Source organism: Hippocampus zosterae, chromosome 8 (genome assembly GCF_025434085.1).
Source record: "Hippocampus zosterae strain Florida chromosome 8, ASM2543408v3, whole genome shotgun sequence".
In the NCBI taxonomy this organism is placed as follows: Eukaryota; Metazoa; Chordata; class Actinopteri; order Syngnathiformes; family Syngnathidae; genus Hippocampus; species Hippocampus zosterae.
In genome coordinates, this window is record NC_067458.1 from 20,942,231 (window position 1) to 20,961,413 (window position 19,183).

General features: G+C 43.3%; 2 protein-coding genes across 4 annotated transcripts; one reads left to right on the forward strand and one right to left on the reverse strand.

Annotated features, from left to right (window-relative positions):
- Window positions 1–1,766: 1,766 nt before the first annotated feature.
- Window positions 1,767–9,017, reverse strand: spata18 (spermatogenesis associated 18). 3 transcript variants are annotated; one of them, XM_052073140.1, is made up of 12 exons: window positions 8,495–9,015; window positions 7,432–7,537; window positions 7,000–7,115; window positions 6,811–6,929; window positions 6,412–6,507; window positions 5,494–5,610; window positions 5,172–5,403; window positions 4,519–4,677; window positions 4,265–4,440; window positions 3,758–3,881; window positions 3,621–3,680; window positions 1,767–2,392 (listed from the first exon to the last, which is right to left on the reverse strand). In XM_052073140.1, the coding sequence occupies exons 1-12, from the start codon at window positions 8,579–8,581 to the stop codon at window positions 2,336–2,338; spliced, it is 1,449 nt and encodes a 482-aa protein (XP_051929100.1). In that variant the 5' UTR covers window positions 8,582–9,015; the 3' UTR covers window positions 1,767–2,335. The 3 variants fall into 3 exon arrangements, with proteins under 3 accessions (XP_051929100.1, XP_051929099.1, XP_051929102.1); XM_052073139.1 differs by lacking the exon at window positions 1,767–2,392 and having other exon boundaries at window positions 3,115–3,680; window positions 8,495–9,017; XM_052073142.1 differs by lacking the exon at window positions 1,767–2,392 and having other exon boundaries at window positions 3,115–3,680; window positions 7,432–7,559; window positions 8,495–9,016.
- Window positions 9,018–9,898: 881 nt separating this feature from the next.
- On the forward strand, window positions 9,899–14,088 carry sgcb (sarcoglycan, beta (dystrophin-associated glycoprotein)). Its single transcript, XM_052072727.1, has 6 exons — window positions 9,899–10,081; window positions 10,682–10,891; window positions 11,067–11,252; window positions 11,543–11,734; window positions 12,240–12,371; window positions 12,468–14,088. The coding sequence occupies exons 1-6, from the start codon at window positions 10,067–10,069 to the stop codon at window positions 12,675–12,677; spliced, it is 945 nt and encodes a 314-aa protein (XP_051928687.1). The 5' UTR covers window positions 9,899–10,066; the 3' UTR covers window positions 12,678–14,088.
- The last annotated feature ends 5,095 nt before the right edge of the window (window positions 14,089–19,183 follow it).

The window sequence follows — 19,183 nt, forward strand, 5'->3', positions numbered from 1 at the left end:
GCCAACGCTCCTCTCTCCTCATCCTCAACTTCAGCAGCCATCCATCCAGCCGCACCAACGCCGACTGTCCAACAGCGCCGACATAACCACTGAACAAATCGGGGTTGTGAAAAATGCTGCCCATTACAGGCGCAAAAAACACAAGCGCCCCAGGTCTGTCCAGCACCGACAGTCAATGGCGCCGACATTCCTCCCAATCAAAATCTGTGCTGGTACAGGCGTGCTGCCGAGAAGGCGCAAACACCAAGCACAGATACTGCTCCTTTGACGAATGTCGTGGCCAAAAAGCGCTGAAAACAGTCCATATCAGGTCCACACGATGAAACAACAAACAACATGTGACAAAACAAAAGACAAAAACAGCAAAAAAGAACAAAAAAGAAAGGCTCTCGAAGAGCACTTGCCAAAGGCTGCCTACTCAGGCGCCATCTTGAAAAAAAAAATTATTATACAAGGTCGTTTTTTTGTGGGGGCTAAAAACGCCTTTTCCAAATGAGAGTTAATGTTTTCAACTTGGCGTAAGATTTTGAATGAGGGTGTAAAACAAGGTTACGGGATCAAGTGAGGACTTTGTGAGGGAGCCGCCATCATTACATAACTGCATTGTAATGAGTCCATCAGTCGCTTGTCTGCTGCAGGTCACCCGGTCCGTCAAGTGTTCAGCAAACGTGTGTGTGTGTGTGTGTGTGTGTGTGTGTGTGTGTGTGTGTAGGCGATGCGTCATGGAAGGTTTCTCGGTACGTCCCAGGAGAAAAAAAAAACACGGGAGGCTGATTGTCATGTTCATTACTTCACAGGAGAAATAAAATTTACTTTCTCAGAACATACTATACATGCCCCCCCACACACACACACACTTTGTTTTTTTCATGCCAACACCACATCAGCTCGAAACGTGAACACGTCCTGGCCATGGAGTAACTTTGGAGGCTCACACCCGCACAGGTGACCTATGACCCCCAACGCTGCCCGCATTAAACGAGCGCTATTGGCATGCATCACAGCAACTCCAGCTGTGTTTTACTTTTTGAGCGTTCACCATCAACTACCGTCAAGCCGCAGCAGTCCACTGATCTAAACCGAGCGGACACTCACCGAGGAAGAAACACCGCCCGGTCAGAACAAGTTTACGTCCGGCAGCCGGGTCATGACCGCCTCAGCGGCTGTAATGACGTGTTTGAAATGGCCAAGTGGAAAGTGACACACGTTGGTTGCACTGTGATCTGCCTTTCTTTCATTATTATAATTAATGACAATTGTCGCAAAAACGGTGCCAGGGACACCGTCGTCCATTCCCAGTCACACAAAATCATAAAAAACAAGATACCATATGTGAAATTTGGAGTCGAGTGCACAGCTGAGCAATCGGTAACTGTGTTTACTATTTCACGGCTTTTTACTTTTACAGCCTTGACGACAGACATCTCTACTTTCCACTTCTTATTTAGCAAAGAAAATAAATGAAATTTAATGACGTGCCCATTTTCTTGGCCTCTTTTGATGGAGCAGCACCACCTGCTGTTGAAATAATAAACTGAACCTCCAGCATCGTGGAAAGACTGATTCCTTATTCAATTTCGGATTAGAAAATAATTATTTCGTGTAGTTACTATAAATTACGTCATGACATATATAGCGACAATCAGAACAATTCAATACTATTAATCGAAACATTGTTGTGACATTTTCCAACATAAAATAATTACCTCAATAAAGTTTGGAAAGAAGGTTGACATTTTTATTGACCCCCCCCCCTTCAACCCCCACCCCCAAAACTAAAAAGCACACAAAAATCCTTATAAAAGTGGTACGTTCACGCTACTGCACCTAGCTTGACAGCAAGCTAAACGTATTACGTCTACGTGGCCAAAAATGCAGTACTGTGGATTCCTAAATGACATGTTAATTCACAAGCTATTTACATCATAAGTGAGGTAATGCATATTGTGGGCACTTTGCATCAAAACAATGAAGGGGAAATAAAACAAAGACAAATTATACATACTGCATACTGTGATACTGGAGAGGTTAAAGTAGCCGTTTGAGCATTAATTAGCTAGCCTTCGTATCCAGCTCAAGGTTCATATGAAGAGTGCACAATTACATGGACCCTAAGATGGACAAAAAAAAATGCCTAATGACTTTAGCACCGAGTAGCCGTTAACATAACTGCCAAGCTAGCTTGCCTCCACTTACTGTGCGGCCTCCGGTCACACGGATGCAAAGTGCGGCAGATATTTTCTTGCGTGAGATGTAAACTGACCAGTCCAATCCGTTTTTTTTTTTTAATCCTGCGTGGTCAAAATCTACTTCCCGTCATGGTTCCCAAAATAATTCACAGACAGCTGGCGGAGAGAGCGTCCGGAGACAAGCTTCTCCCTTCGTTAAATGTCTGGAAACATCAAGTCAAGAGCAAAGGGAGACTTCAGCCAAAAAGTATTAGAAATATGCGTATTAGAAAGAACGTAATCTCATGTCACAGTTATAAAAGCCATCACTACTATTGAAAATATAAAAACGCAGACAGGAACAGCATGCTACTCTACCATCTACAGTCCCGTTGCTAAAATAGTTTAAACTCTACAAGAGAGCACTACTAATTCCAAAGACTCTGGGCAGATTAGATGGGCATGGTAACACTTATAGCCATGAATCTAATAGGACAAAATATTATTTTAAATCTGACATCCATCGACATGTACTGTAAACGTAACATCTATGCCAACTGTCGTCTATGGTGTTACGTGTTGTGCTGTTATAGCATGAAGCTAGCTGACTTTCATTCTATGCTAACTGTCGTCTATGGTGTTACGTGTTGTGCTGTTATAGCATGAAGCTAGCTGACTTTCATTGTATGCTAACTGTCGTCTATGGTGTTACGTGTTGTGCTGTTATAGCATGAAGCTAGCTGACTTTCATTCTATGCTAACTGTCGTCTATGGTGTTACGTGTTGTGCTGTTATAGCATGAAGCTAGCTGACTTTCATTCTATGCTAACTGTCGTCTATGGTGTTACGTGTTGTGCTGTTATAGCATGAAGCTAGCTGACGTTCATTCTATGCTAACTGTCGTCTATGGTGTTACGTGTTGTGCTGTTATAGCATGAAGCTAGCTGACTTTCATTCTATGCTAATTGTCGTCTATGGTGTTACGTGTTGTGCTGTTATAGCATGAAGCTAGCTGACTTTCATTTGATGAAATTAACTGGTCGGGGTCTGGATTGTGCTGTTGAAAATTAGACAATGTCTAATTCTTGTGTATTTTATGCGTTAGATTTAAAGTAAACTTTAACCGACAAAACTGCCACTGATTTGAACACTTGTCCATGAGAGGCTTCTTCCCCCTCCGCCACCCCTTTTAATGATACTATACAATAGTCTCCCAGGCACTACGGAATATTTTCAAAAGTCTTTTAACACGTTGAAGTGTGTTTTAAGTGTGGGGAGAGGTGCAACTATATTTAAAAAATGAACAGGGTTTACTGTGGGTGGATTTGTGAATAGTGAAGCATGCATAGGCGAGTCTTATGGCAGATAGCATTCCAAAGGAGGTTTCGAGCCTCTACAGAGAGCAGGGAGACTATTTGAAAAAATGCGATCGGTACCATTATGGACACTTACGAGATTGCGAGTTGGACTGAGAGACTGGGAGCGCATGAAACTGATTGGACTTCTGCTCCACTGGAAACAAATATGAAGACAGATCACAACGTCAGAGTGTCACTATCTTAACTGGCACTCGGGTTACTTTCAAGTACCACAGCTCCTTTCTTGGTCACGACTTCGCCCTTGGCGCGCACGGTGCCACCCTGCATCAGAGCGGGCCACACGTGGTACGAGACCAACTGGGCCGAGAGGTCCGAGTCGGGGCTGCGACGGTACCTGTCGGGAAGAGAGGATTCGATGATTGTACTTTCACAAGTGTCTGGAGTTCTGAATCAAATGATTCACTGTTCAGTATTTTTTTTTTTAATAGGTTTTAAAAATTCCACCAAAAAATTTTGGATGGGTGTTGCAGATTTTATTTTATGTTTTTTTTTTAATATGACCTTTTTTTTATGTCACCATATCTTACTGTTAGTACTTGACAGTCTATAAATGTGTTATAATGTGGTCCAAGAACAGCGATTTATTTCCTACACTCACAGTTTGTGGGAAACTGATAAAACCTGAAGTAAAGGAGAAGGAAATGCTAACTTCCTTAGCATGAGCTACTCCTTTTGATCTACTCCGCATGCTAGTTGTTTTGTACTTTGGCGGCATACTTGTTGCTGATGAAAAGTTCCCCGTCACTGGCAAAGGCCAAGTCGATGGGCGGGTCCAACGTCTGCATGGTGAAGGCCAACTTGCACGTCTCCCGAATCAACGGGCCGGCCACGGAAAAGTTGACTTTTGGGATGCAGGCGATGCGAGGGTTGAGGTTCATGGCGCTAAGTACTTCCTGTTGCGGGTTGAACACAAAAGTCGCAGGTGCACACTAGCCTCTGATGATGCATGACATATTTCTGTTCCTTTTTACCTCGACGCTGTTCTCTACATCGTAGAGGTCCTGGTTTCGGACAATGTAGTCCACCACAGTGTCTTCCAGGCTTTCGGGCCCAAAGTGACATGAGGATAAACTTTTGCGAGCGCGCAGCCTGAAGAGACGGTGAGCCAGTTTCGCTGCTTTGAAGGACTCCTGATGTGTGACGACACACAACAAACAAATACCGGTACATGTTAAAACCTCTTTCTGGACTGCAGTGAATGGGAAAACTCCTGTTTTGGAATATGGAGAATTTAGGGCACACCTCATATGTACAAATGTCAATGTTGATGTTGTTTTACAACCCAAGCATTGTGCTAACAGACTGAAATTGGAAGGGTTAAAAAAAAAGAAATCAAAGTCATATAAGGCATCTGCCCTTCACGGTCGACTGTCATAGTGACTTTAGAGTGCCTCGTAGTCAGCTGTGAGTGTGCGGATTTTACATTTTAAATCCGACTTGGTTGGTGTAGCCATTATCGAGTGCCTCGTTGTGGGAGAGTGTAAATGTTACACGATGACCTTGTATTGTATATTCCAACACATTCAGTCGACATGAAAACAAAACATGAAAATGTCTCCCAAGTGGCCAAAAATAGGCCTCGAACAAGATAAAAGGAAAGTTACATTATTATTGTGACTCTTACCACTACGGCAATGAAGATAATCCTCCGGACCGTCTCCAAGTCATTCAAGTAGCCCTGAAGCTGTAACTGCGCCTCCTTACGCTCCTCATTGTACAGGTCACTGAAGCGCGACACCACGCGCATGAGGCGGGAGGAGCTGGTGAGCTGCGACCGCGGGGTGGTCTCGGATCTAAGGGGGGTGGAGGTGCAGCGGAGGCTCGACGGAAGCCTCGCGGAATTGCTTCTGGCCAACCTGACAAAGGTGATTTAAGGCATGAGTGATTTACTGGATATGGACTGAAAGTTTTTATTGTGCGTGTGGAGTAGCGTGATCATACTGTACCGCTGTGAGCTCAGATATGACACTTCATCCCTCAATTTTGACATCTGACGCTCATAGTCGTGATAGGAATCCAATTTCTGCTTGTAAAGGTCCTTTTGTAAGTGTGCCACTCTCAAGCTAAAAATAAAAAATAAAAAAAATTAAAAAATTATGGATTAATCCAATGCCAGGGGGAAATCATCTAATAGCACATTTGCACAACAGATACTCTCAACCACAACTGAGAACTTTCAAAGGACATATTCATTCATTTTCCGATCCGCTTTATCCTCACACGGGTTGCGGGGGGTGCTGGAGCCTATCCCAGCCGTCTTCTGGCGGTGGACACCCTGAACCGGCAGGGCACACGGATACGAACAACCATCCACGCTCACACTCAATGTGAAAAAACTATTTGGAGCGTTTAATCAGCCTGCCATGCATGTTTTTGGAATGTGGGAGGGAATCGGAGTACCCGGAGAAAACCCACGCAGGAATGGGGAGAACATGAAACGTCCACACAGAAAGGAAGGCCGGAGCCAAGATCGAACCCACGACCTCTGCACTGAGAGGTCAACGCGATAACCACTGCCCCACCGGGCTGACCGGCATATTCGCTCTTCCCAAATAATTTGGATGTAATTATTTTCAGGGCAGGATCTCAATGCTGAACGCAGATGGAAACATATTAGTTCCGTGAACTAATAGTACCTGAAATATTTCCTGGAACTTTAGGTCTGAAGGGGATTTTGCACCACAGAAATGTGTTCCAAATTCCTAGACGAGGCCCCCAGAGCAGTGTCCTTTCTCTCCTTCTATCAGGCGCTATTTCACAAAATTTTAGGGAGGGGGCACTATGCTTTTTGTTGTTGATGTTTTTTGTTTCTTAGAATAACACGGCGGGCATGATAAAACGCAACTTGTGTGTGTTTCAGTTACTCTTCTTTCAGTTGCAGTAGTTCCTCTTCAGTGGTCTGTTGGGCGGTGGCTGTTTTGCTCTTTGTCTTGTTCAGATCCCTCTGAGCATCATTCAGCCTGGAGAAAACAAACACATCATTTATAAGTACTGCATTCCATCCATTCGTTAATCTTCTACAGCACGTGTTCACTTTTGGACGGTGGATGAGCAACCATATAACTGTGCTTTTAATTCTGCTAGCGCAATGCTAACACAGTCACAATGGTACCAGTAATAGCAAAGAGGGCAACCATCTTGGTACTGGGTACTTTATCAATTCTAGCAACACTCATAAAACACAACCAGGTGAAAGTATCCCTCTAAAAACAACTTCCTGGCGTGAGTAGTTTTACTTTATTTTCCTCATGTGCCAGACTCACTCTGCCTTAACAGAGTCCAGCTCCAGGCGAGTGGAGCAGAGCTGAGACTCCATCCACTGCATGTCGCTCATGTTGCCGCTCGGGAGCTCCTTAAGCTTTCGCTCCTTTTCTGCCAAATCCTGGTGAGCGCACAAAATTGTGTCCATTTAGCATCATCCGCCATTAGTTTACTTTAAATGTTGATGTGACCTGGAAAAGACTGAAACCGGTGTCTTTGTGGACAGGAGGTTGCAAGGGTGGGAAACAAGCCCCCAGCCAAGGAAGCAGGCGCGTTTTTAGCGTGGAAACTCCATCTGTGTGTTGACCTGAGTCACAGGGAGAGAATGGGTGTCAGACAGTTAATACGCATATAGATACAGTGGATATGAAGTCGACATACCCCAGTTGATGTGCCGATTTATGTGATTCTAAAAACCCAGCTAAAGCATTTCAAAATGGTTCCCTCCTTCATGTGACTTATAAACTGTATAACTCAACTTTGAAAAAATATTCTCAACAGATGGTTTGGCTGGATGGCTAGCTGACTGGCTGCCTGGCCGAATGGATGGATGGATGAATCTAGTATTTGGACAGGGGTGTGTAGAGTTTTTATATCCACAACACCTTATGTAGAGTGGTTACCTTCAGCAGCAACCGAATTAAGAATCGCAAAAAGCTGTCCTTGGATTTTGGCCGTAAATTCCATCATCTCACAGCATCGATTCATGTTCTCTTCACAGGAAATCACCTTGGGGAGCACAAACATTGCTCTCATGAAAGAAAGAAGGAAAGAGAGAGAGAGAGAACATAATAGTGTTGACTTTTGATTGAATTGACCATAGAGGGTTTTTTTTAAATGCTGATATATTGGTGATGTTTAACACACAAAAATACTAGAAACAGTACAGATCTATACAATGAAAATTATAACTGAATGTCATTACAACATGTAATGTTTTTTTTTTCCCATTTCATTTTTTCTTATCTTCAACGAAGAATCATTGAGGGCAAACCCCCTGATTTACATTTCTGCATTGTTAAAACCGTGCTTGCGTGGATTTTCTCGAGGTACTTTAGTTCCCTCCCACATCACAAAAATATGAAAACATGATTGAAGACTATTAATCAACTATAGGCGGAATATCACGTACCAATCTGTAAAATACGTTAGTGGCCTTTTTTGTGTATCCCGCGATAACTCATAACGTGTACGAGTTGATGACAGGATGATTTGTAGCCTAACCTGCTAACATTTTGTTATCTTTATGGCTAGTGTCTCCGGACAAAAGATAAAAACGTATATAATTTGTATTCAGTCTATTGTCCCGATAGTTGCAATAATTACCTTACTTTTTAGCAAACAAAACACTAGAAATAATATTGACAAAATCACTTTCGGTTTTGCATGAACAAAACAGGAAGTAGCCGAGAGTGAACCATCTTTAAATGTGCTCTTTGGGAAACGTCACTCGGAGGCCATGGAGACGTGTTCCTATAACAACCAAACTCAAATTGAAAATGAATAAAGTGCTAAATAACCGTATTTTGTGACTTTAAAAATATTTTACGGCACACTAAAAACACGAGTTCATATGTCATTTGAAGTCATACCATGACGCAAGGCCAGCGCCATTACGTCTATACATCATGACGTATACAGCCCTATGTCAGGTTAGCGTGAAGTTTAAATTCTTAAGGAACTTACATGATACTCTCTTTGCCATTTCTCCAACCTGTCCTGTAAAACTCTGAAACAGGACTGAGTTAGCAGGGCGTTTAAAGCATCCGCCATATCTGTGCTCCTTGGAGAAGCAAGAATAACAAAACAAACAAAAAAAAACTCTCCGTTTTCGAGAGTGAACGAAGAAAAACAACAAACGCAAAGAGTTGTCCCCGCCTACAGGTGAGGCAACGTCACGTCATCTTCTGCTGGCCTTTATTTCACAGCAGCTGGTCTCCTCAGACGGAGAATGTGTGGCCGGTGATGTGCTTTTAATCCAATTTAAATCATTCCATAAAGGTAGTTTACCTGTTAGTTTACTAGTTCACCATTTTAAGTGGTGACATGACGAAAATTAGCTCCATTTGGATGCTGTCCTCAAGTGTGTATCGAAAATGGACACAAAAAAATGAGGAATAAAATGACACACCCTCAAATTACGCCAAATGCTTAGGTTAGTAACAAAAGTACACCGGTGCGGTTTTCAACCAGCGAAAATAATACAATAACTAAACGTAATAACAAGAATAAGAACAACAACTGTAACAAAACACCCGAGCTGCAAGTAAATCTAAATGCACTTGGGGGCGTTGTTGACTCTACACATTTCGTCTCATTTAATAGGAGACCATAAAACACTTGTTTTTTGCAGCTGTTAAGTAAATAATTAAATGCATTTAAAAATAATGTTAAACTAAACATTTTTTCCATGCAACATAAAGTTTAACTACGCACCTACTACAGTAGGTGACAGTGTCACTCATTTATTTATGTATTTATTTACGATAAATTTACGCACTTTCAATCTTTTATGTGACAGACTAGAAACATAGTTATTCTTTGAAGTAATTTGACCAATATTTCCTCTTTTGTGTGTTCGTGTGTGTTGATAAGGTTATACCCGCTATCCATAGGTGTACTTCTCACAGTTTTCTAGACAAATGGTATAGTATTTATTGTTGCGGCGGGGAGTTGGGAGGGAAAAAAAATGTTTTCTCCTTCCTAGTAGGGGTATGACACAAAACACTTGAGAAGCATTACTCAAATGGAAACTTCTGTATAGTTTGTCTTTTTATGGCGAAATATTGTCTCCTTGTATCTACGGCTGAGTATGAATATGAGATGGACGATACGTTTAACATTAGATTAATGCAGTTGCTCAAAGCCTTGAAGAACCACAGAATTATATTATATAACGTTTTACAGTTCAAAATCATCAAATAACTTGATTAAATGAATACAATGTCTAGTTTATTGTCAGGGTTTTGGAAACTATGAACGTCCATAAAATGTGGTTTGCTATTTCTGGGATCCTCCTGCCATTGGCTAGTTGGATCGGAACGTACCATCTTCCAGAAACGAAGTTCACATTATTTGAAATCTTCTCGTCGACACCACAGCGACTTCATTGTTTCTGTACTTTGCATTAAAGCGACACAGCAGTTAATACATTTCGCAAAACACGATAAGTTTGGATAAGAAGAACACCAAGGCGGTTGATGGTGGTCCCACCCCCCACGCACTCGCACTCCGGTCGGAGAGAGAGGGAGGGTCAACATGGCGTCTGAGCAGGTCCGTTATAGTCTAAATTTATTCTTATTTTCTCCTTTTCTGACACAACTTTATGTGTACTAAGGGAACAGTTACGCTCGTGTGTGCGCTGCACCCGAGACGCTTCGTGTTTAAGCCAAGCGCGCTGTCATTCCAGTGTAATAAACACTGGCCTTCTGGATCGTAATTGTTTAATAAAAAGCTGTGTTGCATGCCAAATGGTGGGAAATGTTGACATTTACCAGTCTTGCGTGACGACGAACTAACCCTAAGAGCGCCGATAAGTAACGGTTTAATAGATCTGTTTTGATGCTAAATTGGGAAGGGTGTATTTTTAGCGATGGCCGCACATGCAGGCTGTCCGTCTCATAATAGACGCAAATCAGCACACAGTTTAATGAGAATTTAAACAGGGCTGTTGCATTGATTCATTTGTGTAATTGTTTAAAAGAGCCATTGTCAGTTTAGAGAATAGAAGTTCACATATGTCTAAAGAAGAAATGCATATCCCACAGAGCAGTGGCGGTCCTAGTTTTTTTCCGTACCTTCCAGCCCCCCAGTATGATTTTTCACATCTGGCTTAACGATGTGGGGTTAACATTTGTTTTTTTTCCCCCCCAGGAGAGCGCCAACGGGCCGGTGAAGAAGTCCATGCGGGAGAAGGCCATCGAGAGACGCGGCGCCAACAAGGAACACAACAGCAACTTCAAAGCGGGCTACGTGCCAATCGAGGAGGAGCGTCTGCACAAGACGGGTCTTCGCGGGCGCAAGGGCAACATGGCCGTGTGCGTCATCGTGCTCCTCTTCCTCCTCGCTTTGATTAACCTCATCGTGAGTACACTGGTGACAAAAATGCAGTGCCCCGCCCCTTTTTTAAATGAAGAAAAAAGGCATATCTAGAAACAGTAATGTGGTAAATAAATACAGTGATTGGCTTTTTTTTTCAACACTTGTCAGGTGTGCATCCCATCCAATGTGTCTGCCACTTTGCTGTTGTTCCATTCAGATCACTCTGGTCATATGGACGGTGATCCGCATCGGTCCAAACGGATGCGACAGCATGGAGTTCCACGAATCGGGTCTGCTGCGCTTCAAGCAAAAGGCCGACATGGGCGTGGTCCACCCACTGCACAAAAGCACTGTCGGGGGTCGCAAAGACCAAGACCTGCTCATCGTTGGCAACAACAACCCGGTAAGAGGAAACGAAAACCTCCACCTCAAGAGCAAATCAGTGATTCATGCGGGCTCCCTCTAGTGGTACTTTTAAGAATTACAGCTGAAGTGCAGTTACACTTGAATGTTAAATACAGCTGAACTGTGCTTTTTCGTTCAATACATTTGCTGTTAGTTATTAAGAACTCCTTGTTTTAATTTTTTAGATCCCACTTTGTGTCAAAAAGTTCAGCGACCACTGATCCAAATTTTAAATGTTTGTTTGGATTGGATTGGATACAACTTTATTGTCAAATTGTGTTGTTGTAGGTGGTGTTCCAGCAGGGCACCTCCAAGCTGAGCGTGGAAAAGGATAAGACGTCAGTGGTCAGCGACACCGGGATATCATTCACAGACCCCCGCACCCAGACCACTTTTTTCAGCACCGACTACGACAACCACGAGTTCCACCTTCCCCAAGGAGTCAAGGTGCTCACTGTCAAGAAGGCCTCCACCGAAAGGGTGATTGTCTCTCTCAATAACAATCTGAGCAAGGCTCATCCGATATCATCTTTGGTTCCAGGTACCTTTGGTGCTTGGTACACAAAGTTCAGGTTCTAATTTGACCCGAAAAAGTTCCCATGAAAAAATGTTTCTCTGATGTCACGTCAGTTTGTACTCATGTGTTATTTAGGCTCATTTGTTAGCTAAGGTGATGAAAAATAAGGGGAAGGTGTTTTCTGTTAAACAATTTCACTGTTGAATATAAGCGTTTATGTAACAACAGTACATCCTGACTGCATATTTTTTAATGCTTTATGATGCTCTCTGTTTGAACTGCTTTCCTGCCATCTTGTGGCACCTTATGCAATTACAACTTATTCGGGGGCTTTATTGGCGGATTCTTGTTATTCTGTTCCCAAACATACAAGGTTCCTCAAAAAGTTCCTGGTTCTGATCTGAAGGAACTTTTAGTCCTTGCTACATGTACATTAGTTCCAACTGGTACGTATGGTCTCGCCACCAGATCACCAGCAATGCCGCGTCGGACCTGAACATCCGCGGGGACGGCAAGGCCATCATACGCGGCAACGAGGGCGTCAACATCATGGGCCGCACCGTCGAGTTCCGAATGGGCGGCGACATTGAGCTCAGAGCCGTAAGTCGACGCGCACGCAGTCGTGTCACATTAAAACCCTCGCAGCTGTTTCTGAGCTTCTCTGTACGTAAAATGTAAACGTGTCCTTGCTCGTAGGAAAACAGCATCGTGCTGAACGGCTCGGTCATGTTCAACGCCACGCGCATCCCCAACTCGGCGGGCGACATCTACTTCGACGAGGGCGTGGAGCGCTACAAGCTGTGCATGTGCGTCGACGGCACGCTGTTCCGCGTGCAGGTCAAGTATCCCAATATGGGCTGCCAGACCTCAGACAACCCGTGCCGAAACACCCACCAAGGACTGTAACCCCAACCCATGCCTCCCTATCACAAAAAGAAGGGGGAAAAAAACTGTAGTCATGGATTACATGATCACAGGCGTTTGGAAGATGCAGTGTTTTGTTTTACCATCCAGTATTTTTATTATTATTATTTATATCCTTGAGGGTTTCACAGGGACTTATTTGGCAGCTGTGTGTGCGTGTGTGTGTGACGTGTTTACTGACCACTAAGTGATTAGTAGGATTTATGCACTGCAGTCATGCTCAAAGATCTCAAGCTGTCAATCATTACATTGGCTTCGCGAAAAGAGTTTCATATAGAAAAGATAGATTGTGCTTTACACTCGCCAGACATCTGTGGAATCTTAATGAGCTCATACGGTCAAAATGTTGCACACGGCTCTCACAGGTACGATGCGGTTAATCGATCAATTCACCCCTCCTGTTATACTGCGGGTCAAATTGATCCGTTAAAAAGAAAAACATATTTGGATCCTAAAAGGAAACATCAGATTACCGGTAAATAAATAAGTAAACTCTCCGGGCCTTTTTTTTTTGTTCTTTAAATTATATACCTGTACATTTTCAACAAAAAAAAAAAGAAATGTGTCATTTGATCCATTCTGCACTTATACTGCTTGCCTTAGTTTAAAAAAAATAGTTCATTGATGGATTTTATCATATTTTTAAATTGTATTTTATTTTGTAGGTCAAATCAAGGTGTCTCAAAAAAAATCGAAGAAAATATTTTTTTTTAAATAAAAATTCTCCTGATGGCCTTATTTTTGTTCTATTAAAAAAATCTTCACGACCCTATTCAAATGCCAGATTTTTGTGGCAATTAAAATAGCACGATTTTAAAGAAAATGTCAGAAAAAAGCCTACTAGAACATCTGGAGTTCACTTGAGGTTAATCAAAGATACTTTAAATGGTTCCGGGTGTATGCTGACTCGGTAAAAGAAAGTGAATGTGGTTGGTTAATTCTGCGCAGCCCCATAACTCCAATGATATAATTTCATTTGTTTATTTTAATTTACCCCCCCCCCCCCTTTAAAATATTTTTTCATCAGTTAAGCTGAGTATAGGTCACATTAATGGAGGAAAATGTTTTTAAATGCCTCATCTTGGTCTCGCTTCACAAAAGCTTGGTATTTGAACAGAGATGTGTCAAATTTTTATATCCATTGTGTTTGGATTTTGTTTATGTCTAAAAATATCCAGCACATTTTTTTTCTTTTTTTAATGACTAAACATATCCAGCACAAGCATGTTAACCCAAGAAATTTCTCAAGAACCAAAACATAGCAGGGGGGTTAATACTACAAAATTATTTGGATTTTGTACAATCTCAATGAGGATCGATGGGAAAATGTGTAACATTTGCTTGACAACATTGTGGTGTGTTTGTTTGAAATAAAACGTGGCGTGTCAGCGTGCTGCTGCCTCTTATCTTGTGTTTTGATTAAAGGTCTCGGGGCGTGCGCGTGCTCCATTTGAAAACGACGGCCTTTTATGATGGAATAGAATCCGGGCTCGGCCGTCAGGAACGCACTTATCTCCGACGTAAAAGGGGAAGACAGTGAGGCATTAACTGCACGTAAATGATTGAACGGCGTCTTTGGGCGGGTTCGTACTCGAGCAGACTTTGGCCGTCAAGTTTCAAGCACTTCAATTGCGCAGCGCGGATGGTCGGTGTGGATGATTAAGATGGCTCGGGTTCCGATCGTTTCGGTGCTGTTGCTCACCTGCTTCGTGCTCCGTTGCCACTCGCTGATTTGCCCGCCGTCCTGCTCGTGCCGAGGGACCTCCGTATTGAACTGCTCCTTGGCAGGCCTCTGGACTATGCCAAAAATTCCAGACTCTGTGGTCCATCTGGACGTCTCTCACAACGGCCTCGAACGGGTGGCGCTGCTGCGTCGGACGCTCCCTCGGCTACGCAGCCTAAGCTTGGCTAACAACAGCATTGCGCGCCTGTCACTCTGCATCCACGGGCGCGTCCAGGGCCGAGGGTGCGCCTCATGGGCACCTAACCTCCACCTGTTATCTGTGGAGAGGAATCAGCTGCGACGACTACCACGGGGTGAGTCACAAGAGTCGTAAATGCTTCATTAGGTACACAGGATCACGGTGTTCAAAAGTTATGGCACTCAAAGAGAAAACAGACCTCCCCCAAGGCCAAACAACAGGTTTACGTGTAAAATAAGGGAAGGAAGAAGATGGTGGCATCACATACAAACCAAAGTGAGTGATTTGAAAGATTTCACTCACCCATCTCAGCTCCTAATGTGCGGCGATCCAAAGTTGACCACTCTGATGCAGAATTTGACATCGCATTTAGTTTTAAGCCTTGACTTTGGAACAACCAGAAGGCTTTCAGAAGAGCCTCTGAGGCTCATATGATGCCTCATATGTGGTTAGAAGTTCATTTTGATTCGAGCTAGGCTCAAAACTAATCAGCAAATTTTGGGGGAGAATCAATTCTAATAAAAACTGGAGAAACTGGGGTCTTTTTATGTTATTTGTGAGATTGAGTGAGACGCCTAAAAGTAAAACCAGGGGAAAAATGTTCGGTATGAGAAAAAAAAAAATAGGGGTTGGATTTTTATTTTATTTTTTTAAACAACAACAAAAAGGGTGGCGAGGTGTCTTGGGTTGGGTGTCGAAAAAAAAAGGGGGGGAGAAGCAAATGTTTTGGTATAAAAGTAGTTTTAGGTGTAAAACTATGATTAGGGAAGGGTTTAAAAGTATATATAAAAATGCTTGGTGAGTGAAGACAAATGGTTTTTTTCACCATGTCATCTAACGGCTCTGCAGAGGCTAAGAGAATTAAAAAAAACACACATTTAACAGTCTCTCCAAATCCTGAAAATTGATTGACTGGAGGTTTTGAAAAACTGCGTATTTTTGTCGAAGAACTGATAAAGTCCAGCCCAGCCATAAGTTGTTTCCTACTCAGTGGTGATCATCATTAATTCCAAAAAAAGTCCAAAGAACGAGCAAACTACAGTACGCTTGTGGAGTTTGTGCATCCAGTGATGAACCTTTTCGTCTTCACGGTCTGCTGTGCTCGAAAGGCTTGAGTGCTTTGGAGACCTTGGAGATTCTGCGCCTGTCATTCAACAGCATCACCACCATCCAGCTTGGAGAACTGGACAACTTGCGAAGGCTGAGGGAGCTTCACCTCCAACACAACCTTATCAGCAGCTTGCACTCGGACGCCTTCCGACATTTACAACAGCTCAAGGTAAATAAGCACATAATACAATGGTAGTATCATGTCTAATGTGTCAGTATCGGGCGATACCGGTTCGATTTTGATATTAAATCTTGCATCTGCACAGTAATCCCTATTGGCTCCCCGATTGGCTGCAGTCTTGGCAAGGAACGTACAGTATTTGGACTTCAGTCATCGACTGGGATGGTTCAATTGTGACTAAAAAGTTGATCTTTTTTTTTTTATTTCAGGAAAATTACATTAGTTTGCATTTTCAATGTTATCAAATTGTTTTGGAGAAATCAGTAGTTAGAAACTGCCATTGGAAATTATCAATATGGCCACATGCCCTTCCACTTCCTCCATATCTTGGTGAGATTCAAGACCGGGGGCGGAGACTATTTGTTCATTTAAAGTCATTATAAATACATCACTGTCAAAATGACAGGGATCAATTAGTCCAAAAATACATATGGACTTCTTAGCTCTACTTTGGCCCACTTCCACCTCAAAACATGTGTCACAACGACTAGCCTTTTCCATGGCTGACTTAAAAAGGTTTTCTTTGATCAAGATACACAAAAACAATCAGAGAAGCTTTTCGTAAGCATAATTGTTCATAGTTCGCTAAATGTCTGAAAACAATGATTCAATCCAATCCAATCCAATCACCACCATTCAGATGCACATTCCTACTTTTGGCCACTTTCTAAAAATACATTTAAAAAAACGATCACCACAATGCTTTAATCACCGTTTCAGACACTACATGACAACAGAACTGAACAAAAACAGAGCCAAGGAAACACAAGTACCAATGTTGAGCCTATTCATGTGTCTCGTAAAAGCTGTGCTTTCACCAACATTTGCCTCGTGGCAGATCCTCAATGTGAGCTTCAACATGTTGACCAGCCTCAACCCTTCAATCTACCTCTCTCTACACACCATCGGGGCGGACGTTCACCTGGCTGGAAACAGGTGGCGCTGTGACTGCAACATGGGTAGCATAAGAAGATGGATGGCTTTAGACCGGAGCAGAGGCTTACGCTCCTGGGATTTGGTTTGCGCTTCGCCACCCATTCTTGCCGGTGTGGACGTTCTCGAAGTGGAGGACGACGATCTGAACTGTTGGAGTGCTGAAAAGGAGCCAAAGCTCCACCAAGATGTGACGGTCCATAGGGATTCCCAGGTTCTGCTGTCCTGTGCCACAAAAGGTAACGACTAAACAAATCCTCCACACCGTCAGAAACCAAATAAAAAACTCATGTGTCTTATTCCCAGGCGGATTATGGCGGACACCCGCTGGTTTGGTACCTGCGAACCAACCTCAGTCTGGTCTTCTCGTCAGTGCCATCACAGAGAAAAACACTGGTCTTTATGTGTGTTTGTCTGAGGACTACCAGGTGGTGTCTGTCTTTCACCTCCATATTGCAGGGACTAGCAGAAAAGCCCGAAGTGTAACTGAAAGAATCACAGGTGGAGAAAGGAGCCAAACCGTGACACAGTCCGACTTGACGTTAGCCGTGTGTTTGTCTGTGTTCATCACCTTTTTGGTCGCCTTCATCCTGGGAGTTCTCCTAAGACCTTACATCGACATGCTCTGGAAGAGGATCACCAGGAAGAAAACATCCAACCCAGTCTCATCAGCCGAGGAGAGACAATATGACAACGAGGCCTACTCGGCAGGCGAGGACCCAGAGGAGTTGCGGCCTCATAGGGAAAGGAGAGTCACGTTCAGCACAGTGGACTTCCAGGAAGAAAACAATGTTAAATATCACAACAAGGAACGTGAAACAAAAGCAAACGGTACAGTGGATGAATGTGAAATGGTCACAGATGGAGATTCAGGAAGTGAGAGAAGTCTGGAGAGAAGGGATTCAGAGGATACAAGAGGTCTTTCAGACCAAAACCTCAAGAGGAGGGGAAGTTTGTCGGATTCCTCACTGTCTGACAAAGACCAAAAAGAGCTGGACACTGTTCAGCAGAACTCAACAAAATTACCTCCAATTTCCATAAATAAAACTCCAGGATTTGCCTTTGAGCCCATTCTGCACCCAAACAATGGCCGAATTTTAGCAGAAGAACCAGAGGATGATGAGGAACAGTTTGAGTTCAGCGACCGCAGCACATCTCCGAGAACCAGCAGCCCTGTCGGATCTTATAACTACTCCAGACAAATTATGCCAAGGCTGAACAGGAAGGACTCATCCAACTCCAGTTCATATATGAGCGACGACGATCCTTCGGAATACACCGTCAACCCTGATCTGCAGGAAGAGGAGGACTTGAGGAGGAGGTACGCTAAAAGTGGACATGAACCTGGCCTGGATCAGGACACAGAACTTTGGTGGCCTGCAGTGGATCTTGAGCATTCCATGCGTGTCCAGAGACGTTTGGATATTAAAGTGTGTGAAGAAGATCGTCAAACTACAAGCTTCAGCAAGATGCCCGGGACAGTGATGGTGGTCACAGCAGGAGTCGCACCTTCAATTTATTTATCCAGCAGTGACAGTGAAGAAACAAGGCGACCCGTTACTGTACCGCTGAGACTTGATTCACAAACACAGAGGCCAGTGCTTGATCTTGAGCATACCATTGCAGTGCAGAGATATTCAGATATCAAAGCACCGTTACGAAGATCAGATTCCTTATCTGGCACTGACTCTGAGGATGGATCAATTCACCTCACAGAGGCACCACAAAGGTTTGACAGAGCAGGGCTTCTAGAGCAAGACGTTGGCCTTGGGAAAGACACAAGGTGGCCTGCTATCGACCTTCAGCAACTTCCTCGCATTGAAAGGCATCTCAATGTAAAGTCAACACTGCCTGATTCTTCCTCGAGTCGTGACATTGAGGACATAAGAACAACCACCATGTTACAGCTTCCATCTAAAGTATCACCAAGTTATGATGCACAAGGAACCTGGCCCTCTGTTGATCTTGAGGATTCTTTCCGAATTAAGAGGGGGCTAGATGTCAAAGCAAGATCAACAACTTTAGATGCATCATCCGACAGCGATTATGTAATGACTAATTACATCACAAAACCGGAACAAGAAACCAGAAATGTAACTCGGTACCCCATTAAAGCACCTCCAACACCAAATTATGACCCACAATCACCTTGGCCCACTCTTAATCTTGCAGATTGTTTCCAAATTAAGAGGAGACTAAACGTCAAAGCAAGGTCAACAACTTTAGATGCATCATCTGACAGCGACAACGATGAGGTAGTGACTAATTACATCATGAAACCGGAACAAGAAACCAGAAATGTAACTAGGTACCCCATTAAAGCACCTCCAACACCAAATTAT

Bases quoted from the DNA above. Each gene is read 5' to 3' on its own strand.
- spata18 (XM_052073139.1), bottom strand. From the start codon at position 8,581: ATGGCGGATGCTTTAAACGCCCTGCTAACTCAGTCCTGTTTCAGAGTT. The intron at 7,538-8,494 runs GTAAGTTCCTTA...GTGCTCCCCAAG, and splicing joins AATGGCAAAGAGAGTATCAT to GTGATTTCCTGTGAAGAGAA. The intron at 5,611-6,411 runs GTAACTGAAACA...TTTTATTTTTAG, and splicing joins CTACTGCAACTGAAAGAAGA to CTTGAGAGTGGCACACTTAC.
- sgcb (XM_052072727.1), top strand. The intron at 10,892-11,066 runs GTGAGTACACTG...TGTTCCATTCAG, and splicing joins TCGCTTTGATTAACCTCATC to ATCACTCTGGTCATATGGAC. The intron at 11,253-11,542 runs GTAAGAGGAAAC...GTGTTGTTGTAG, and splicing joins TCGTTGGCAACAACAACCCG to GTGGTGTTCCAGCAGGGCAC.